The following is a 22070-nucleotide window of genomic DNA, read 5'->3' as shown; positions in this document are numbered from 1 at the left end:
ATTCACATGGGCACTGCTTCACCCTTCCTGATTTGGTCTGGCCTGGAATGTTAGTGCCATTTGTTTTTCTCTGCCTGGTTCCCTGTCTTGATTTCTCAGTGAGCAGCAACATCCAAAGAGGTGACTGATGTTTTTCGAAATAAGAGAAATTAAGAAATAACTCAAGCTCCCAGAAGCCTGTTAACTTCTCAACTGCAAAGTAGCTCACATATTAACCTTGTGTAATGTATAAGGGATACAGACTAGGCTATTCTATGTGCAGGATGGGTGGAGGCACTTTAAGGGTTGTGGGCTGAGGATCCTAAAAAGCCCCCCTGCAAGAATTCTGTCTTAAAGTCTTAAATGATCAGTTGATGGTGAGTGGGGAAAACCATTGGTTTTGGGCAGGAGACTCAGCTTTTGAGAAAGGATAAAGTTAGCTTAACTTCATTTTGACCTTGCCTAACTTCTTTAGGGTGGTGACGACTGAACCTAGAAAGACTCTTGAAAGAAAAGAATGTGCTTATCGTAGAAAATATAGGCATCTTCTCTGGAAAATCGTTCACCTTTACCGTCCGGCCGCTCTCCCGGGCCCTTGGTTTCCCCCGCCGCGTCCCCGAGTCCCGGCAGGTCGCCTTCGGGCCAGAGCTGCCGGGGCCGGGCCTCACCGATAGTGGTGCGCTGCACTTGGGGGACCACCGTACCTCTTGTCGGGAACCGCGGACCCATCCGCGGCCTTGAGCCAAAGCCTGGGCGGAGCCTCAGCCTGCTGAAGCGCCGCTGCCGCCGGCCCAGGTCTCGGTCTCGGTCCCGCCCTGGTCCCGCCCCACCGCCCTGGTCCCGCCCTCTACACCCCGCGGCCCAACGGTCGCCCCGCCCCCCGGGCGCTTGTGGCGCGCCGGCGCCTGCGCCTGCGCAATCGCCTCCGAGCGCCTGGACCGGGATGGCGGCCGTTTTGGAGTCGTTGCTGCGAGAGGAGCTGTCGGTCGCAGCCGCTGTGCGGTGGATCGCGCGCAGCGCCCAGAGTTCGGAGGTAACAGCGCCGACACGCCCCCAGACTGGCCCGAGTCTCCTTCCCGCGGGAGATACCACCCCTCTCGTTCTCTTCCTCTAGGGTGCCTGGCTGTCAGCCCGGGCCGAGTGCGCTCCAGCTAGGGGCCGCTACCCCCGGCCGCCCACCCCTCAGCGCGCCCTGCGGCCCCGGCTGCTTGCGGCCCCGGGCTGGCAGCTGACCCTCTCGCCCTTCGCTGCTTCTCCCTCAGGATGACCCCGGGGAGGCGGCCGCGCTGATCTCACTTCGGCCGCTGCGGAAGGAATTCGTGCCATTCCTGCTGAACTTCCTGAGGGAACAGAGCAGCCGCGTCCTCCCGCAGGGCCCCCCAACCCCCGCCAAGGCCTCGGGCTCCTCGGCAGCCTTGCCAGGGAGACCCGGGGGCCCGCCGCGGGGCGGCCGCGGGGCGCGCAGCCAGCTCTTCCCTCCGACCGAGCCTTCGAGCCCCACCGCCGCTGAGGCCCCTTCGGCCCGCCGTGGGGGCAGGAGGCGGGGCCCGGGGCCGGCCCGTGAGCGAGGAGGCCGCGGTCCCGGGGCCCTGGAGGAGGGGGTCAGCGGGGAGAGCCTGCCCTGGGCCGGGGGCCGGAGGCCCAAGAGCTCTGGCAGCCCCGGCAGCCCCAGCCTCGCGCCCTCTGATCCGCCAAACCTCAGCAACCTGGAGGAATTCCCTCCCGTAGGCTCGGTTCCCCCCGACTCTGCAGGGTGAGAATCAGCCCTTAACCGGGAGATGGGTGGCACGAAGGCTCTACTAGGGGAGTTAATAAACTAAGGCTGGGTGCTCTGTAGTAAAGCATGGTAATGGCTAGAAGGTTGGGGATGAGAACTATAGTGGTGAGGGGCATTTTGCAGGGGGTCCAGGCTGTTGTGGAGGTGGTGGTGGAGGGGGAGATGCTTGAAGAAAGGAATATCAGAAAAACCTGTGGCTACTCCTCAGCAGGACCAAGCCTTCACGCAGGATCAACCCAACTCCGGTGAGCGAAGAGCGGTCACTCTCCAAGCCCAAGACTTGCTTCACCTCACCCCCAATCAACTCTGTCCCCAGTTCCCAACCCTCAGTCCTGGACACTAGCCCTTGGGGCCATAGCCTTTCCCCAGGGTGCAGAAGTCTGCAAGAGGAGCGGGAGATGCTCAGGAAGGAGCGGTATGGCCTTGCTGCTCCCTGGGATGTCAGCTGCCTCTGTGGGGGATTGGCAGGGCTTTTCTCTGTGATTGATTTGTCCCCTGGGAACCCTGGGTCTGTTTCCTGGTCTGTGGATGTCTCTTTGAGGAACCTGAGTATAGCTGTGGAGGGGAAGGCAGGCTGACTATACATGACATTTCTTTCCCCATAGCTCTAAGCTGCTGCAGCAGTCACCTGCTCCCGCCTGTCCCACCCCAGAATCAGGATGTCCTCACCCCAGCCGAACAGGAAACCTCACAGCTGAACCCGCTGACCCTGCCAGAGTATCCTCCCGTGAGCGTCTGGAGCTGGTAGCCCTTGTCTACTCTTCATGCATTGCAGGTGAGTGAGAGCAAAAGGCCCTGCAATGGAGATACTTGTAGGACCACAGGTTAAAAGAATTGATAAAGCATGTAGGACTGAGCCTTGGTTCTGAATGATGTTCAATACCCTGGAGTTTCTTTTCTTATCTAGAAAACCTGGTACCAAACCTCTTCTTGGAGCTTTTCTTCGTCCTTCAGCTCCTTACCGCCCGGAGGATGGTGGCTGCCAAGGACAGTGACCTTGAACCAAATCCAGGAGCCGTAGGTTGGTGAACAAGCCTCTTTTTGAGAAATGTGGTCTGGAAATGAAATCATTCTTAGCCAACAACTTGGTACTGTCCTTCTAGATTCCCTGGAAAGCCCTCTGTTCCAGAGTGTCCATGATTGTGTCTTCTTTGCAGTGCAGGTTTTGGAGCATCAGTTTCAGTGAGTTTCCCCAGCAGAGGCATTTGAGCCTTATTCCCATTGTCCACTTGGTTCTCTTGTTACTTGGGGTACATGCTTGTGCTTAACACAGGTGTAGTGTGACCCTGGACCTTTTCCTACACGTAACCTTCAATTTTGTGTCAAGGCTATGAATTTAGCCCTTGAAAGAATCAAACTGCCCCCGGTGGTCTTGGTAGCTGACCTTTGGGTTTATCTAATGTTTCTGCCCTGCTCTCTTGTTCGCTGCTCCATTAGGTCTCTCTTATTTCCTTCCCCTTTTCCTCCATCTTTAATCCTTTGCCCATGACTTTTCTTCATGTACCTGCTCCATGCTCCAGGTAACACGCTGTGTGGTGTGCAGGTGCCAGCTTCCTATTTTCAGTCTGTCCCATTCTTGGTCATTTGTGCTCTTGTCCCTGTAGCGTTCTTTCCCACCTGGACAAAGGGACCTTGAAGCTGTTGGCTGAGAATGAACGGCTACTGTGCTTCTCACCAGTTCTGCAAGGCCACCTGCGAGCTGCCTACGAGGGCAGTGTTGCCAAGGTAGTGACCCCATCTTAGACATCTACTAGCCTGGACCTGACCCTTTCTGGTCTCATAACTCAGGCAGCCCAGCTCACATCACTGTAGTGTCATTTGCACTGGAATGGGGATGAAGTTTTCTGAGCATGAACTCTGCCAGCTTCAGTCCCTAATTGTCACTGCCATGTTTTAGGTCTCTCTGGCGATGCCACCTTCTGCACAAGCTGTCTCCTTTCAGCCAGAAACTGACAATCGTGCCAACTTCTCCAGTGATCGAGCCTTTCATACTTTTAAAAAACAGAGGTGATAAGAAAAGGGAACTTTGGGGGAAGGGGATGAAGCAGGATTTTCTCTGGGATAGGCAGTCTGTGTCATTTTCATAGAAACTAGGAGTTTGACACTAACAGGTGGTAGTTTAGCACTACCAGGCCCTTCCTGGCAAACATCATAAGGGCCACTTAGCCTCATTCTGTTCATGCCCATGGACTTGAACCTCTGACCTTAGCAGCCTTCTCGCAGGTGTATGCCTCTAGTCACTGGATTCTCAGACGAGAGTGCCAGATCAACTTTAACTGCCCACAGAAGTATGTGAAGCATGTGGTGTACTGCTACCGGGTCTGTAGCATTATCACATAGAGAACCCTGGAGAGGATAAGGAACGGGGCTGTGGATAGTCCTGTCCTCAGTTCTTCTGAGCTAGGGAAGGCACTCCTGAGAATGAGTTAGGCCAGCTGTGCTTCAGTTGATCGGACATTCTTATGTGTCTGTCAGGGATGTGTTTTATGAGGTGCTTCGAGAGTGGGAAGATCGCCATGAAGAGCCTGGCTGGGATTTTGAGAAGGGCTTGGGCAGCAGGATCAGGTATGTGCTCATACACCGGTCACCTTGTCTTTCTTGCTTCCAGTAGTGAGCAGCTTAGTGGTGCTTGGGTAGCTGATTGAAGGAAGGCTTTGTCCTTCCAGGGCAAAGCTGTTTTCTTCTATCCTCCTTAATCTCTTCAGTTACTGCCATCTCTGCCTCTACTCAAAAGCGATTTGTCGGGCTTCCCTGGTGGCGCAGTGGTTGAGAGTCCGCCTGCCGATGCAGGGGACACGGGTTCGTGCCCCGGTCCGGGAAGATCCCACATGCCGTGGAGCGGCTGGGCCCGTGAGCCATGGCCGCTGAGCCTGCGCGTCCGGAGCCTGTGCTCCGCAACGGGAGAGGCCACAACAGTGAGAGGCCCGCGTACTGCAAAAAAAAAAAAAAAAAAAAGCGATTTGTTTCTCCAGCTCCTTCCACTCAGAAATCACTCATACTTGCTCTGTGACTGCAAATGCTTGAAAAAGTGGAATGCTCTTATTTCAGGTTGCTTGAGTTTTGGCCCAAGTTTTAGACCCTTTCCGACCTCCATTTTCTTCATCATCTCGTTTGACAATACGGATAACTTTGCATAGCTAGATAACTAGCATACAGAAAAAATATTCTCTTGTCCACGTTGGTCATGAAGCTCACTGGCATTCAGTGTAGACTGAAGATGAGAGGGGTGGTATTATTTCATGTTTGGTTAAGTGTATTTCTAGCTTTGAGGGGTCTTGGGGCTGAGGAGAGTGTCCCTTACCTTTTCCCATAGCCTTGTGCCAGCCAGCTCTGGCAGAGGTCTGCTCAAGCCCCTGGTAAAGGGCTGAAAGGCCCAAGGGTTGGCTTGTTCTCTCAGATCTTTCTCTCCCTCTTCCTCCTTCCATCACACTCCATCCCTGCCTCTTATTCCTCAGAGCCATGATGAGTCAACTCTCTGCAGCCTGCAGCCACAGCCATTTTGTTCGACTTTTCCAAAAACAACTTCTCCAGGTAATAGCCCTAGCGGGAGACTGATTAATCTACAGTGGACAGTATGTATTATAGGCAGCCAAGTAATGGCTGGCACTTTGGGATAGGGCAGGCAAGCAGGCAGGTCCTTGGCTGGAGATTGAACAAGAGTTCTGTTCTTTGGGTGGTGGTTGAAACTCAGGAAGCCAGCTCGAGGAGGCGGAGCGCTCTCTCCCATGCCCTGCACCTCCTGCCTCCCCAGGCCTCCTCAGACACCCGGCTCTCCTGACCTTCCTTCAGCACCTCGCTACTTTCTTGCCCTTGATTTGTGCTGTGGTAGAAAGAGCACAGGGTTAGGACTCAGGTCTGGTTTCAAATCCTAGCTCTTGTGACCCTAGGCAGATGTTGAATCTTACAGGTTCCGTTTCTTCACCTATAAAAATAAGAATATAATCCAGACCTCAAAAAACATATCTGTGGCACATGATACAGGGTTCATCGCTTCCTCCTCATTTTGTTCAGTCCTTCTTTCCAGAAAAACTCACTGGTTTTTTGATTTCTCTCTTCCTCCCCCTGCCCCAGATGTGTCAGAGTCCTGGTGGTGCTGGGGGCACTGTCTTGGGCGAGGCTCCAGATGTGTTAAATATGCTTGGAGCTGACAAGCTGGGGCGGTTGCGGCGCCTGCAGGAACGGCTTGTGGCCCCTCAGAGCAGTGGGGGGCCCTGCCCACCCCCCACCTTCCCAGGCTGTCAGGGCTTCTTCAGGGACTTCATCTTGAGTGCCAGCAGGTAAAGGTCTCCTGTCTTACAGAGAGTGGGGGCAGAGGCCAGAAGACGTTTGTGTTCACAGAAGGGCAGCGTTTTCTCTCCTTTGTCTGGAATATAACAGGGTGGGACTGGGTGTTGCCTGGGCTCCTTCTAATTCACACTTCCTGCATCCATTTCCCTTCTCATTCTTTCACCCATAACCTCATTGGCCTCCTCTGTCTACCCTGCTGAGCCTTTCTATCTGGAGTACCTCTTCTCTATTCTGGTCCTTCCAACACTTCTTCCAGTACCTTTATTTCCCCCTCCTCTTCATAGCTTCCAGTTTAATCAGCATCTCATGGATAGCCTGAGTTTGAAGATCCGGGAGCTCAACAGCCTTGCCCTGCCTCAGCCTGAGCCCAGTGATGAAGACGGGGAATCAGACGTGGACTGGCAGGTTAGAAAGCAGAGGGAGATGATGGGGTTCTGACCTAGGGGGGAAAGGGTATTTTCAAGAAGAAATCTGTAACAGATCTGGTTTTTTTTTTTTTTTAAGATTTTTTTTGATGTGGACCATTTCTAAAGTCTATATTGAATTTGTTACAATATTGCTTGTGTTTTATGTTTTGGCTTTTTGGCTGTGAGACATGCGGGATCTTAGCTCCCTGACCAAGGATCGAACCTGCACCCCCTGCATTGAAAGGCGAAGTCTCAACCACTGGACCACCAGAGAAGTCCCACAGATTTGGTTTTGTTCTAGAAGCCTTACACTTGGGACCTTTTCCTTCTTGATGCCCTGCAGGGTGAACGGAGGCAGTTTGCTGTGGTGCTGCTCAGCCTGAGGCTTCTGGCTAAATTCCTGGGCTTTGTGGCTTTCCTGCCATACCGGGGGCCCGAACCACCCCCGACCCGTGAGCTCCAGGACACCATTCTGGCCCTGAGGAGCCAGGTGATTGGGGGCTCTGGTAAGAAGGGAGCTGGGAGGAGCTTCAAGGCAATGGCGTTAGAAGGCTTCCCCCAGCCCCTGGGACTGACTCACCCACTGACTGACACTGGCCCTGCCAGGTGCCCCCGGTCCTGGATGTGCGGGCTCTGCTGCAGCAGGGGCTGCGGGCCCGGCGAGCAGTGCTCACGGTGCCCTGGCTGGTGGAGTTCCTTTCCCTGGCTGACCACATCGTCCCCATGCTGGACTATTACCGCAGCATCTTCACTCTCCTGCTGCACCTGCATCGGTGAGTAGAGAGAGAGCAGGCTTGAGAAAAGGGTGCGGGGAGAACATTGCTGAGGCTGCCATTTATGAAGAGGGTCAAGCAGCCTGTGCTTCCTGTGTGGTACCGTAGCCGTAACTGACCCTCAGGGAAGAGGCCAGGCCTTGATCCACAAGGAAAGACAGTGGGCAGTTATTGAATATTTGCACTTTGATTGGCCCTTTTCTATTCCTACTGTGGCCCAGCTCAGAAGGGAGTACAGATCTGGGTGGGGTGATGAGACCTGGTTTCTTGTACAACAGCAGTCCCTTTTAGGTCTGTTTTTGAGAAGTACCTTGCCAGTGATAGCTTTCTGTTACTGTATTCCATTTCTCTCTTTGCACAGACTCCATTCACACCCTCATTTACATTTTAGGAGCTTGGTCTTGTCAAAGGAGAGTGAAGGGGAGATGTGTTTCCTGAACAAGCTGCTGCTGCTGGCTGTCCTGGGCTGGCTTTTCCAGGTTGGTGGAGTGAGGGTCCAGGTTGGAGAAGGGGGTGACTACTGTGGCTGAAGACAGGGAAAGGGAGGATGTATGAGTCTGAACAAGGGTGGGGCCAGAAGGTGAAGGTTCAGAGGAGGGGTAGGGATTGCCATAGTTTCAGAGGAAGGTGGCTTTGAACCTGGTGTCTAAACCCTGGAACCATGAGGTAGGAGGTGTGACGAATCTCTGAAGTGCTGACTTGCACTGCCCTAATCTCTTGCCAGATTCCTACAGTCCCTGAGGACCTGTTCTTTCTGGAAGAGGGTCAGTTGGATGCCTTTGAGGTGGACACAGTAGCTTCAGAGCATGGCTTGGTGAGTGTTGGGGTCAAGCCAGAGCCATGGGAAGCACAAGAGTAAAGGAGGCAGGCTGCTCGGTAGGGCCCAGCAGGAGACAAGCCAGAATAGACTGAAGCCTTTTATATAAGACTTTTATGTTTCTGGCACACTGGGGAGGAAGGGAAGCCTGCCTTCCCAACACTGGCCTGTTCTCTCCCCCAGGACAGCATGCCTGTGGTGGACCAGCACCTGCTCTACACTTGCTGCCCCTATATTGGTGAGGATACTGGTCTCCCCTCAGAGGGTCTTTGGTCCTTGGCCTGTGCCTTCATGAGTACCCAAAAGGCACCCTGTGGGCGCAGCGCCCCAGTACATTGTTCTGTTCTTAGGCGCTCCCTGGTGCCTCAGTCTTTCTATTCCCTAAATGCTTAAAAGTCAAGATGCTGGGGAGGGTGGGACGGTTCTGGAACTTAAACACTTGGGCTTCTCTGATGCAGGAGAGCTCCGCAAACTGCTCGCCTCCTGGGTATCAGGAAGCAGTGGACGGAGTGGGGGCTTCGTCAGGAAAATCACCCCCACCACCACCACCACCGGCCTGGGAGCCCAGCCTCCCCGGACCACCCAAGGGCTGCAGGTAGGCGGCAGGGCGGAGGCGGGGGGCCTGTGCAGTGGAGAAGGGAAAGCAGACCCTTCACTGCCCTGCCCCCTCCTCCCAACAGGCACAGCTGGCTCAAGCCTTTTTCCACAACCAGCCACCCTCCCTGCGCAGGACCGTGGAGTTCGTGGCAGAGAGAATCGGCTCGAACTGTGTCAAGCATATCAAGTGAGGATGAGTTGGGATTGGGAATGGAGGTGTTGAGGGTCCCCTGTCTCATTTCCTTACAATTTTCCCCTTTATAACACCTTGTTGCCAAACTGAGGAAAGTCAGCTGAGGGGCGGCGGGGGAGCGGGTGATAGAGGACAAGGGCCAGGTGGGACGGGGGGAGGCTAAAATTGCTGACTGACGTTCTTTCAAGTTAGTTCTGACCAGGTTTCCTTGAAGTTGCAGCCCCTTTCTGATTCACCCTTTCCAACTACCTCAAAACCTTGCTGTTCCTACTGCAGGGCCACGCTGGTGGCAGATCTGGTGCGCCAGGCAGAGTCGCTTCTTCAAGAGCAGCTGGTGACGCAGGGACAGGAAGGGGGAGATCCAGCCCAACTGTTGGAGATCTTGTGTTCCCGGCTGTGCCCTCACGGGGCCCAGGCATTGACCCAGGGGCGGGAGTAAGACGCCAGTCTGTTTGAATCCTCTCATCTCCACTCTCCTCTTAGTTTTACTTTCCTGTCCCTTTTTCCTCTTTTATACTCATCCTTTATTGGTCCTCTCCCCACCCTGCTTTTTTTGTGTTTTTGCCTGCTCTGTAGGCTCTTATCTTGGTTTTTAGAGGTTTTAGGGCCCAGAGTCCAGAGCTGAATTGGAAGGGCATCTGGGGTGGGGCCGGAGAGCTGAGGGTGCCTTCCCCTGAGGCAGAGCCCTTCCAGCTCGGGCGACTGCTGCACTCGGGGTGTTTCCTTCTGTGAGCCAGGCTGACGCATCTAGACATCACTGACCTCTGTCTCCTTTCAGGTTCTGCCAAAAGAAGAGCCCTGGTGCCGTGAGGGCATTGCTCCCTGAGGAGACCCCGGCAGCTGTACGTAGGAAGGAGTCCTGGGGTTAGCGGGCTGGGCGGTTGGTGGTGGGAGAGGAGTGCTGCGGGGTTGTATGTGTGAGGCTTCTGGTGGCAGGTGGGTCACTCCTGGACTTGGGCATTCGTCATTGTCCTAACTTGCCCCTGACTCAGAACTTCTGTGTCACAGGTTCTGAGCAGTGCAGAGAACATTGCTGTGGGGCTTGCAACAGAGAAAGCCTGTGCTTGGTTGTCAGCCAATGTCACAGGTAAGGTCCAGGGAGGGGGAGCGGCTGACCAAGTTTTTCAAAAGTGGACTGGCAGGAAGTTGGAGGCCATGTGGGGGAGATAGGACTCAGAGCCAGCTGGTAACAGGGAAGGGCATGGGTTGGCATGGTGAGCCTGTGCAGGGCTGCTTTGATGACCCCTTTTCTGTCCTCCCTCTGACTTGCAGCGCTGATCAGAAGGGAGGTGAAAGCGGCTGTGAGTCGCATGCTTCGAGCCCAGGGTCCTGAGCCAGCTGCCCGGGGGGAGCGGAGGGGCTGCTCCCGTGCCTGTGAGCACCATGCTCCCCTCCCCTCCCACCTCATCTCCGAGATAAAAGTACACAGCTCCCTACTCCCTTCGGCTCCCCTCCTCCCTCTCCCTGCTCTTTTCCTAGTCTCCCTCCTCTCTCCCTCAACTCTAGTATTTGTGTGGCAGCTTTCTGTGTTGTCCAGCTAGTTCCCATTTTGTTACTAAATGGGATTAGGTAGGGCAGAACTGAATTGAACGGTTTTCGTAACTGCTGTTCTCTGACTTCTGTACTTGAATCACCCAAAAGGGTGAAAGGGAAAGGGGTAGATGTGAAAATTGTTGACTGAGTACACGTTACACAGATGATGATGGGAGTGGGGTAGGGAATGGCTGTCCAGTGCAGTAGGAAGTCTCTAAGGAACAGTCATCGCAGTATTGGGATATGGTTTCAGAAGTGTTCTCCTATGTGGGAGGTGATGCTTGTTTAGTTACAGGCAATAAGAATAATCTATCAATGCTCTTAATTTGAGAAAAAAAATTTTTTGGTACTGTCTAGAGCAGGAGTCAGCTGACAACCTGTGGGCCAAATCCAGCCTGCTGCTTGTTTTCGTAAATAAAGTTTTATTGGAACGCAGCCACGCTTGTTCGTTTACGAATTGTTGGGCTGCTTTAGTCCTCCAGCAGCAGAATTGAGTGATTGGGGCAGAGTCCTAAACTAGTGACCCAGATCTGGGGTAGTAGTGTGAGAATAAAGATTTGGAATAGGGACTAAAAAGGAATGACTAAAGGGCTTCCCTGGTGGCACAGTGGTTGAGAGTCCACCTGCCGATGCAGGGAACACGGGTTTGTGCCCCAGTCCGGGAAGATCCCACATGCCGCGGAGCGGCTGGGCCCGTGAGCCATGGCCGCTGAGCCTGCACATCTGGAGCCTGTGCTTCGCGGTGGGAGAGGCCACAACACTGAGAGGCCCGCGTACCGAAAAAAAAAAAAAAAAAGACTAAAATTAGAAGAGTAAGAGGGAGAAGAAAACTCTCAGCAGCCATTAGCTACTGGTTTTCAACATGCAGAGGATTTCTGTACTGAAACCTCGACTCTCCTGAGAAGATGAACAGAGAATCATGAGGGACAGAAAATAGTACGACATGTACACGACAGGACAGTTCCCCTGAATGCTTTCAGAATAAGATGCTGTCTGGGAATTGGCTAGTTATGACTGTCCCAAGATGAGTGCCATCTCTTGAGCTCTCTGGCAGCGCGTTGTCCCTTGGCTTACCTGCTCCATCTGTTCCTTTGTTGTCCACCTGGTTGCTTCTCCCAGCTGTGCTGTCCTGCCCAAGCCCCAAGTCTAAGGGCACCTTTGCCCATTACTTCACCCCAGGGCCCTGTCTTCCTTTTCCTTCTGCCTCTTTCCACTGGCTGATCCCCATCCCAAGCCACATTCTCTGTGGCCTCCTTGGCCCTGGCCTGGCACGAAGCCTTACTCTGCTTCCACCCCTCTCTGCAGGATGTGCTCTCTTTGGCCGTGGGGCCCCGGGACTCTGAGGAGGGAGTTTCCCCAGAGCATCTGGAGCAGCTTCTAGGCCAGCTGGGCCAGATGCTGCGGTGTCGCCAGGTGAGACACGACGAGATGCTCTTCTTATGTATCCTTGTCCAGCGCGTAATAATCAGAGCTGCATTGGCTTGGGGCTGCTGCTCTAAGGATGGTGCTAATGTCCAAGGTCTCCCCATTTTTCCCCCAGTTCCTGTGCCCACCTGCTGAGCAGCATCTGGCAAAGTGCTCTGTGGAGTTAGCATCCCTCGTTGGTATGGCTCCTTTTTATCACATCACTCTCTTGCCGGATCCCCCAGTTCTCAGGGTGGGGTACAAGCAAGATTAGAAAACAGCTTTTTTCTACTCTGTGTCCTCCCAGGGCCACGTGACCCTGCCTCCATTTCTTAGAGCTTGGCATTCCTCTCTCCCCATAGTTGCAGATCAAATTCCTGTCCTAGGGCCCCCGGCACAGCAGCAGCTGGAGAGAGGGCAGGCTCGAAGGCTCCTGCTCATGCTGGTTTCCCTGTGGAAGGAGGACTTTCAAGTGCCGGTTCCGCTGCAGCTGCTGCTGAGGCCAAGAAACGTGGGGCTTCTGGCAGCCACTCGGCCGAGGGAGGTGAGCCAGAGAGGTGGGGGGAGGGGGGCAAGTGGGCTTCTGAGAAGCCTCTGCAGTCGTGTTACTCCTCCCATCCCCACCCCAAATGTTATTAGCTGGTTTAGTCCCCCTTTGCTGAGGCTGTGCTTATCTTTTCTTCCGTGCTCAGACTCCCTTAGTCTCGGCTCGTCTCCCCCTCCTCCCTCAGCAGCTCTGCCCTTTGTATCAAGGTCACTGTGCAGTCCTCCTAGCCACCCCGACCTCTTCCTCTGTGTGTGTTGCAGTGGGACCTGCTGCTGTTCTTGCTCCGGGAGCTGGTAGAGAAAGGTCTGATGGGACGGATGGAGATAGAGACCTGCCTAGGCAGCCTCCATGAGGCCCAGTGGCCAAGGGTAAGGAGTCCTCGTCTCCTTTTACCTGGAGAGAGAACAGGTGTCATATGTCGCTTTTATCCTGAAAGGGGGCAAGTGATGGGGCCTGGCATTCTTAGGATCTTCCCAAAGCTCAGTGGATTTTGTCAGATTTCTTGAGGACCACCCTGAAATGAAGTGGCTGCTCTGGGGGGGTCCTCTTTCACATTTAAGTATCTATTGTATGAAGGACTGTGTCCACGGAGGAAGGGAAGATGGAAGGGGCAGATAGTTTGTTTATGGCATAGTGAGTGTGCGGTTTGTGGGTTTTTTTTTTTTGGCCATGCCACATGGCTGGTGGGATCTTAGTTCCACAACCAGGGATGGAACCTGGGCCCCAGCAGTGAAAGCGCCGAGTCCTAACCACTGGACCACCAGGGAATTCCCAAGTGTGGGTTTTTAAAATCAGAATAACCTGGATTTTAATCTCAGCTAGTCCTTGATGTTACTGTGATTTGGGACAAAGTAATTTTAGTTTCTTCATTCATAAAATGGGAATAATTTAGACCTCCTGGGGTTCTTCAAGATGAAATAATGTGCATATTAAGTACTCATTAGTGGTTTTGAGCTTCCCATTAGAGTTCACTCTCCCTGCTGGAACTTGAGCATCCTAGAGTACTAATGGGACAAGGTTTCCAAGTCCATTTCCAGGTAGAAGGCAGTTGGGAAAAAATAAGATAGGTTGTCTGGTTAGCTAGGGCTTGATATTTGGGATTGATTTTTAGTAAAAAGAGTGAATTGAACAATGTAGAACTGTGTGTCTGCCTTTTCTGTCATCTTTCTGCTTATTCCAGGATTTTTCTGAAGAATTAGCAACACTGTTCAACCTGTTTCTAGCTGAACCCCATGTGCCACAACCTCAGCTAAGAGCTTGTGAGCTGGTGCAGCCAAACCGGGGGACTGTGCTGGCCCAGAGCTAGGGCTGGGAAGCGGCCCTACCTTGGGCATCTCGCCAGAGCGCTGGAACCCAGCCTGACTGTGCCTCAGGAGGAGGCCCCAGAGCCACCCCAAGTGCCCACCCTGACCCTTGCTGGTGTGGAAGTAGCTCAGTCTGTCATCAGGCTTCCTGCTCACATGCAAAGGAAGAGAGTGGCAGCCTGGCATCCCCGTGACTGTGGGCTCACCATCCCAAGTCCTAAAGGAAGCAGGAGGGGGGTCACCCGATTCAGGATTATGGTGGAAGAACCTAGAGACTCCAGTCCTGGAGAAGAAGAGTTGGCATTTATTATGAAATGATGTGTGGGGGCTTGTCGGCACAAGATTCAAGCCCCACTTGCTGCTGTCCCAGCATCTCTTAGAGCTTTGTGGTTTGGGAAATCATGACTGACAGAGGGAAGTGACTTCTGCTTAACTTGTGAGTAAAGTTAAACATGAATCTTGGGAGTCTACATTTTCTTACCACCAGGAGCTGGACTGCCATCTCCTTAAAAACGTACAACAAATGTGGGGCTCGCCCAACAGAAACCTGCCTTTTACCTTGCACCCCACCTGCCTTCAGTCCCGTGCAGGTAGTAACTTTTGACTCCAGCTCCATCCAGGGGCCAAGCACGGGCAGAACATTACAGGTTTTTAAAATAAACTGTTTTCTTTACCAAGGGCTTCATGTCTAGTTATTTTCACCTTACTCGTCCCTGTAGAAGGCTGCAAAGTCTCAGGTGGGCTTGGAGGTGGGCATTGACAGGAGCTGTCCCATTGGTTGGCCACTTAGCAATGCCTAAATATTCCATCATGTGAGACCCTGCAGGCCAGAGAGCCTGGGGCCCTTGTTAAGCCACTGCCAACAGTATTGACTTCGTTCAACTCCTTTAAAGGTTTAGGATGTGTGAAGTATCTACTCACCAGATACTGCCCACTTGTGATGCTTGCTTCTTGGGGGGCTGGGGGTGTTTGATTTGGCTCAGAACAAAAGCATTCTACGTGTCTATAAATGCACCAATTTTGACTAAGCAAGCACTACCTTGATAAGGCGCATTAAATTCACTCTTCTAAAATTCATGGTTTTTCTACTTTGGCAGTGTGCGCAGAGATTCAGTCTCTGTCAGGGGAAGGCGAGGGTACTCAGTGAACCCTCTTGAAGTGGCTTGCAAAATCTGTCTGTGCATATGTGTGTATTTCTTAGGAGAAAAGTTCCCAGCTGTCAAAGAGGTCTCCAACCCACGGAAGGGTAAGATGCTCTGGGTCTAAAGAGGTCTGCTGTATGACTTTAGTAAAGCCAGTTGGGAGCCCTTACAGTAGGTCCCATCAGCACAGAAAGTTAAAAATGGGGGTGTGTCTCACCACTTTGTAATCATGCTTCTGCGCAGTCAGGCAGTGATCATCCCTTCCCCTCAGCTCATCCTAATCAATAAGTTTTTGCATCTGAACCTTTTTTTCTTCGTCTCTTCATTTGTCCTTTAAATCCAATTTATACTATAGCAAATTCTGGAAGTTCTGAATGCTTGGGAACCAAAACAGTTTTTAGAAATATTTTATCTTTCTGCACCCATCAGGTGTGGCTGAACGAAAGCACTGCCCCAGGAAGCTGAGCCCCGAGGTAAGCAGACACCCAGCTACTTCAGACACCCAGCTCCATGTGAGGTGGGACAGGCAGGCAAGCATGGAGGAAAGCCTGAAGCCCCAAGGATGCTGAGTTTAAAGCCCACTTAGTTAAACCGCACAGGCCCAATTCAGGAAACAACGCTGGCCTGTGTGAACCTTAAGGGTTTACTTTAGGCAGGCAGTAAGATAAGAAAGGAATTACAGAGACAAGCAGCTAACGAACTAGTGAACTCATTAGTATTTATGTTGTTTTCCATAGACCTGCTCTCTACCAGTATCAGTGGTTTTCAAAGTGTGGTCCCCAGACCAGCAGCCTCATCATCACCTGCAACTTCCTAGAAATACAAATATGTGGGCCCCTCTCCACTCTTCTAAATCAGAAACTCTAGGGTGGGGGCCAGCCTGGGGTGTAACAAGTCCTTCGGGTGATTCAGAAGCACAATAAAGTCTGAGAACCACCGGTCGTAACCAAAACCTGACTTCTTGATCGTTTGGAGTCAGGTCCCTGGATTATCCTTACCACCTCTGCATTTTACTGTAAGATCAGCCTCAGTTAATGTTCTTTAGATTTGCTGACTCACATGCCTGGCTTGTGGCTTCTCTAGTTTAGGGGATACAGTCACCTCCAGGCTAACCACCGTTCGGATTCCCATTGCTGGCTCTACCTCAGAAGCCCTAGAGGTGCATACCTGTTAAAGAGCTTCCTTCCAGGGGTCTGTGGTCACCGTTGAGTGTGGCAGTGGAATCTGTTCTGGAATCCTCCCTCACGTTCATGTCTGGGCTACAGCTGGCCGTAGCTGGGCAACTTACCTGGTTGCTCTTTATGTGCAAAGCAATGCTGAGCTCATGGGAAACACTCAATACACATGTGTAAACTATATAGCCTGAAACTGGGCCATGAGTAGTTACTGCCATCACAATCACCAGGCTGAATTCTGAGCCCAAAGGACACACTTAGACTATCCCAGGATAATCTTCACTGAATAAAAGTACACATTGGACTTTTAATTTGCAAGTGTTCTGCACTTTTCAATCAGTGGTCTTAGAGATTCATGTGAAGAGAGATGGGAGTACATAAATAGGGTGTTAAATATATCAAGTGTAACCAAAAAAATTAACCAGAAAAATAAGTTTAAAAGCAATCAAAAAAAACCTTCAATAATATATAAATAACTTAATCTGAGGTAAGAGAAAAACAAAATCCTGCAGATACTTTTAGAAAAATAAACCTCTTCTGTACTATACAGAAATTTACCTTTTACCACATCTTCTCAATCCCCATATGGTCGCCCTCTTCCACCAAAGACTCTGGGGCACCAGAACTGAAGCTGAGAATCTCTCCGACCCCTACACTTCAGGTAACCATACAGAATATTCAAAGCTCGAGTTCAGCCAGGCTAAGTTACAAGAAAACTGAACCCATTCTCCATCCCATCCTAGAATAGAAGGGGCTACAGCAGTGCGTGGAGTGCTCAAGGCTGGGACCAAATCTCTGAGTGAGGTAAGGAATGGAATTGTGCTTCCTCCTAACAAATCACTTACCTCCTTCCAGGAGGTCCGTTATCTTCCCTCTCGTCTTCAAAAGACAGTTTTTCCTCTCTGAAATGAGAGATGCCCACGTACCACCCCAAGCCCTCCTCAAAGAGCTAGGCCCCCACCCTAACCCCAAATCTATCCAGCCAGTTTCTACAGTGGTCTTCCCATCCTTCTGAGCTCTGGAGTGGTGGCTCCATGACAGAGCATTACTCTATACTCCTTACTGGGGCCAAGACCCAAACAATTGTCTTCTCCTGGGAGGGAAAGGAAGAGGGGCGGCAAAGCAAAAATTAATAATAAAGCATTTTGTAAAAATTCAGGGAGGAGAAACAATTCTAAATCAGTGTTCTGGTTTGTGCAGCTGTTTTTTTAAACCGTTTTCTGTTTCCTAACACCCCATCCCACAGTGGAGCTGACTGCTGGAGCACATTCTGAGCAGAGTCTTGGCCAATGGCTCCTGCTTCCCTACCAGCCCCAGGGCTGCGCCGAACTAAGTAAGCACCATGTCAGAGCACTGCAGGCTCCCAGCTCTGCTGGCTGTGTCCAGTCCTGATCCTTGAGTGGCCTGTATGCCATAGGGTCCCAGAGACGGGCAAAAAAGGTGAGAAATCCAAAAAGGTGAGTTGAGCTTCATTCACTCTGGACAGCCGGGAGCTCAGGCCCCCTCGCTCTGCAGAGGTGCCAGCTGTGACCAAGTACTGACTAGGTTTCGCTGGCAACTCAGGGATGAGTGCTGTCTGCCCAGTTGGCCATAGCAGGTAGCCTCGGCTCTTCTTAACATCAGGATACAGAGAGTAACAAGAGCTGCCCCAGCATCTCTGGGGTGTCCTGGAGCACCATCTTGACCGTGAGATGCTAACTACCAAGGAAGGAAGCCAGTCTGGCTATAACCAGCGGCTGCTGTTTGATGAAGGAGCTTAGGAGCTGAGGGGGGAATCCTGGAGCACCAAGTTCTACCTGAAATAAACCAGAGAGGGAAGAGTTAAAGGTGCAGAGCACCAAGTTCCACCTGAAATAAACCAGAGAGGGAAGAGTTAAAGGTGCAGACAGACCCAGGAGAGTGCACCGGGGCACACTTCAGCCATAAGCAGCCACCCCAGGCTGCTGTGACTGGAGAGGCTCTGAACTGAACTGTCTACAGCCCTGTGCTCTGCTGTTCAGATCTAGGCAAAAGCTTCACCTCCCAATGACAAAAGGTCAAGTCAGGGAACTGAGGGTGCTGCTCTGCCTCACAATGACTCATCTATCTCCTGAGGACCCTGGGAACAGCCAGAGGATGTAGGCCGCCAGGCTCTGGTAAGAGCAGCTTCAGAAGAAGGTTGATCAACTCTGCCTCATTCCTTCCTGATTCCCACTGATTCGTGACCCAAGAAACCCTTGAGTCTCCAGCTCTCAGGCCACAGATCCTGGGTACTGAAGGATGTTGAACAGCTATACAGAAAGCTCCCATGGGGCTGGGGTCAAATCAAGGCATGCTGTGAGGCCAGCTGCACAAGGTGGATCACCTGGGCCAAGTAGATGACTCTGGTGATCTCCTTCCCTTCCACAGTGAGGGGCTGCAGGATCCAGGCACTGGGCAGGATCTCCCCTCGGACCATCTCCCTGCTGGGTCTCGGCATGGACGCATCATACACAGACTGAGCTGCCATGATAGACAGTTGCCCCTGGAAACAGAGCAATGTGAGTCCAGCCTACGTGATATGGGAGGGACAGGGACAAACAGGGACAGGCTCCAGTGCAGTCAGTACCGTGGAAGGCAACACTGGGCCAGCCTTCACCCCCACCCTGGCCCAACTTGCCCTCCTTCCCCCAGAGGACCTGATGCCCACAAAGATTGCTTCTCACAACACGCCAGTCCAAGTTCCTCCCACAACATCTTTACCACCAGCAAGGCAGGCACCTCTTTGGCTTCCACGCAGACACAACAGAAATCCCGTGGCTGTTTCAGTGCACACAGGGTGGTATTGCACACCAAATACACTGGAGGGGCAGGGATGCAGGAAGTCAGAAGGTACATGGACAGACCGGGTCCTACCCTGTGACACCCCATCATTCCACAGCCTGACACCCCGCTGGACCTAGCTGAGTACCCGGCCTCCTGAGTACTCTGTCCCTGCCTCTGACCCTGCTGCCTCTGTCCCCTGGGCTCACCCAGGCTGATGCTGCTGGTCACCCGCTGATGCAGCCTCGCTGTCTGGATGGGCTTGTGGTACAGCGGCCACAAGGTGGGGTCACTCACAGCTGCCCACACGTGAGACAGTGGCTGGGACACCACGCCAGCCCCCAGGAAGCCATGCCGAGTAGAAGAAAACACCTTGTAGTACAGATGCACGTCCTGCTCCTCGCCCTGATGGCTGGGGGAGACACCAAGGGTGGCGAAGAGGAGGAGGGGATGAAAGCTGGGTTCTAGAGTCACCGGAAGAGCTCACAGTGAGGGACTCAAGGAAGCCGGGGTGGAGAAGGGAAAGGAGAGAAGGCGAGCAGGGCCACAGGGAGAAGACACTGTGCAAGGGAACTTACTTCCAGCCAGCTGCTGCCTGGCAGCTGAAGAGATGGTTCAGATTATCTGAGCAAGCAGCCATTACCTGGGGACACAGTGACCACACCCAGATTAGTGGGCACAGTTCGTACAAAGCAGACTCTCGGATTAGTCCCTCAGGCCAGCATTTACTGAATTCCCCACTTTTGTAAAGATAGAGAGCTGCTGAAGAAGCCCTCATCTGCCCTGTTCCTTCCCTCCTCTTTCTTCCTCCCCACCCAGCAGAGTCGGCTACAGGAAACCTCACATCAGCCATAGAGATGTCCACGATGTGCTTGGCCAAATCCTTGTAGGAGGAGGAGAAGGAGGTCCCCAGGCTGGACAGGCTGGACGGAGAACAGCAGCAACTGCCCAAGGAGGCTCTGCGGCCTACAATGAACAGGTGGAGACTCTTGAGACGGCATGAGCATCAGGGCCTCAGGGCAGCAACGGCCTCCTTCAATAATAATGTCCCTCCTCCTGAGGGACAGTGGCTCCCTAGGATCTAGCAGACCTCAGCCCCAAAGTCCCCACACCAGGTAGGTAGCTCTGCCCCACCACTCACTGCAGGCTGAGGTTTTCCAGGCAGAGCCGGCCAGGTTCAGCTGACTGTTCCTCACTGCAGAGCGGCCCCACACCTCCCCTATCCAGGAGTCTCTGGAATCAGGCAAGTTTGTGTCCCCCTGCAGAAGAGAAGATGCTCAGGACCAGAGCAGAGGCAGGGAGAGAGCAGAGCACCAGAAAGCCAGTGCAGAATTATCTCCTCTGCCTCTGAACAGCACCAAACAGCTTTCAACATAAAGGCTCAAGTGAAAAGGTGTTCCCTGCTGGATGCCCTTGAGAAGTCAACCACAATAGAAACCAGTCCCCCTGGAGAGTTTCCTTGCCCTTCAAGCCACACGCTCAAGGTTGCTTGTAGGAGAGTTCCAACAGGAATCAGAATGAACTGGGACCTGAGACGATGGGGTACCAGGGGTCAGTGAGTGGGGGGGCCCTCTGCGCCACTGCAGCAACAGGAATGAGGCCATGGCTGGAGCTCTGTTTAATGTGGGCAGCAAACAAAGCCCAACTGGGAGGTGGGAGGTGGGAGGTGGGATGGGGAAGAAAAGTGACGGGCTGTGAGAAAAGCTTGACCCTTGGCCCCAGCCCCAGGTACAGCAGCTGAGCCAAAGGTCCTAATTTGGAACCAAATGGGGATGATCCTCTCGATTTGCAATACAGCCACCACACCTTTACTACAAGCAGCTTCTCAATGACATGACCCTTGACCTCTGCTGGATCTAACAGGCATCCACTATCCTACCTCTATCATCGGTTCCTAACCTAGTGTTACTTTTAAAAAAAAGTGAACAAAGATATTCTGTCTCCATCCTTACGTCCTTTCTTCCTGCTGCAGCATCCAAGTGGTCTCTCCTACTTCAGGCAGATTGAGATTTTTGTGCCACCTTCTCAAGAACCTTTCACTACTGATCTCTTTCTTCACTTATTGCCTCCACCTCTCCTTCTTCACTAGATTCTTCATATCAGCATTTAAGCATGCAAAAATTTCTCCCACCTTTAAAAACTTTCCTCTACAGGCATCTTTGCTCTTTTGTCCTTTACAGATAAACTTGAAATGATTGTCACCGTTTGCCATCTCCCACCTCTTATACCCTCTGAATGCACTCAAATCTAGCCTTTGCTAGATCCATGTGCCTGGATGTGGTGAACAGGTCCCAGTCCTCATCTTACTGAGCATCTCCCTTTCACTTGCTTCCTGAATCCCTGGGATCTTGGCTTTCTGTCTCTCTGGGTGTTCCTTCCCAGTTTCTTTTGTTGGCTCATCTTCCCCAAACATAAGTTGATTTATTGGGATTCTTTCAAGACTCGGGCCTAGGCCCTCTTCTCGCTCTATAATATACTCCTGTGTGATCCCATCTGTTCCCAGTGCTATACTGATGACTTCCAAAAGTAAATATGTGTGGATTAATCAATAAATATTGCGAGACGACAGGGTCACTGTCTGAAGAAAAGGTTACATCAGACCCATTTCACACATCTTGCCAAAACAAATTACTTATGCTTTGTGGCTCAAAAATATACAGGGTGGGGGAGAATTTAATAATACTATGAGAAAATTTTTTTTTAAATTTAATGATCTCATAGTGCAGAAATGCCTTCCTAAACAGGGCACAAACTCCAGAGGCCATGAAAGAAAAGACTGATAAAAACTAGATTAACATATCATAAAAACAACTGGGAAAAAAACCCACTGGCCTCTCAAATGGCAAAAGGATAACTGTCTTAATATAAGGAAAGGCCACCAAAAACAAAAGAACAACCTAACAGAAATGGACCCAGTACACTGGCAGGCAGAGCAAAAAGCCAAAGGGCTCTTAAATATCTGAAAAGGCACTCCATCTCAGACATAAGAGAATTGCAAATTAAAACTAAAATGAAATACTATTTTATGCCTATAAGATTCACAAAGATTGAAGGAAAAAACCCTTAATAAACACTGTTAAGCAGAAATGTGGGTAAGTAGGCACTTATATATTGTTATTTGAGAGTGTAAATAGGTATATTTTGAAAATATTCATCACATATTTTAAATTAAAAATACATATATCCTTTGACACCTAGCAATCCTGCTTCTAGGTATTTAATTACAGATATTCTTTCATTTAAGTGGCAATAAACATTTTCAAATATGAACTCAGAGAACCTAGAGAATATAGTGCCCTTGAGTCTTTCTTGAAGAAATTACAAGAAGAATTACTAGGGTAGAAAAAAGAATGT

General features: G+C 51.7%; 2 protein-coding genes and 1 long non-coding RNA gene across 9 annotated transcripts in view; 2 read left to right on the top strand and 1 right to left on the bottom strand.

The window, feature by feature from the left end:
* Positions 1-886: 886 nt before the first annotated feature.
* CDAN1 (codanin 1) lies at positions 887-14291 on the top strand. 7 transcript variants are annotated; one of them, XM_060148492.1, is made up of 28 exons: positions 887-1012; positions 1242-1732; positions 1965-2171; positions 2362-2531; positions 2664-2777; positions 2860-2938; positions 3361-3481; positions 3654-3763; positions 4232-4321; positions 5212-5287; positions 5828-6033; positions 6328-6448; positions 6794-6940; positions 7057-7223; positions 7615-7702; positions 7948-8037; positions 8224-8278; positions 8499-8635; positions 8721-8824; positions 9107-9265; positions 9609-9672; positions 9839-9917; positions 10103-10251; positions 11669-11776; positions 11904-11967; positions 12130-12311; positions 12575-12682; positions 13495-14291. In XM_060148492.1, the coding sequence occupies exons 1-28, from the start codon at positions 923-925 to the stop codon at positions 13618-13620; spliced, it is 3702 nt and encodes a 1233-aa protein (XP_060004475.1). In that variant the 5' UTR covers positions 887-922; the 3' UTR covers positions 13621-14291. The 7 variants fall into 7 exon arrangements, 6 of the variants coding, with proteins under 6 accessions (XP_060004475.1, XP_060004438.1, XP_060004447.1 ...); XM_060148455.1 differs by having other exon boundaries at positions 914-1012; positions 1968-2171; XM_060148464.1 differs by lacking the exon at positions 12130-12311 and having other exon boundaries at positions 914-1012; positions 13495-13634.
* STARD9 (StAR related lipid transfer domain containing 9) overlaps positions 13903-22070 on the bottom strand; it is a 130092-nt gene continuing 121924 nt past the window's right edge. Inside the window, exons 29-35 of the mRNA XM_060148443.1 lie at positions 19858-19975; positions 19561-19682; positions 19295-19359; positions 18926-19128; positions 18675-18754; positions 18280-18438; positions 13903-17731 (exon numbers count right to left, since the gene is read on the bottom strand). Coding sequence (XP_060004426.1) covers positions 17630-17731; positions 18280-18438; positions 18675-18754; positions 18926-19128; positions 19295-19359; positions 19561-19682; positions 19858-19975 — 849 coding nt within the window. The 3' untranslated portion in view covers positions 13903-17629. The remainder of the gene's footprint in view (positions 17732-18279; positions 18439-18674; positions 18755-18925; positions 19129-19294; positions 19360-19560; positions 19683-19857; positions 19976-22070) is intronic.
* Positions 16677-20646, top strand: LOC132519954 (uncharacterized). The gene is made up of 7 exons (XR_009540393.1): positions 16677-16739; positions 17182-17762; positions 17815-18070; positions 18324-18454; positions 18835-18999; positions 19539-19831; positions 19982-20646. It is a non-coding gene; the product is annotated as an uncharacterized LOC132519954 (long non-coding RNA).

This window comes from Lagenorhynchus albirostris, chromosome 1 (genome assembly GCF_949774975.1).
Source record: "Lagenorhynchus albirostris chromosome 1, mLagAlb1.1, whole genome shotgun sequence".
Classification (NCBI taxonomy): domain Eukaryota; kingdom Metazoa; phylum Chordata; class Mammalia; order Artiodactyla; family Delphinidae; genus Lagenorhynchus; species Lagenorhynchus albirostris.
Note: the sequence above shows the minus strand (reverse complement) of the source record. Positions and strands in the feature narration are given on the sequence as shown.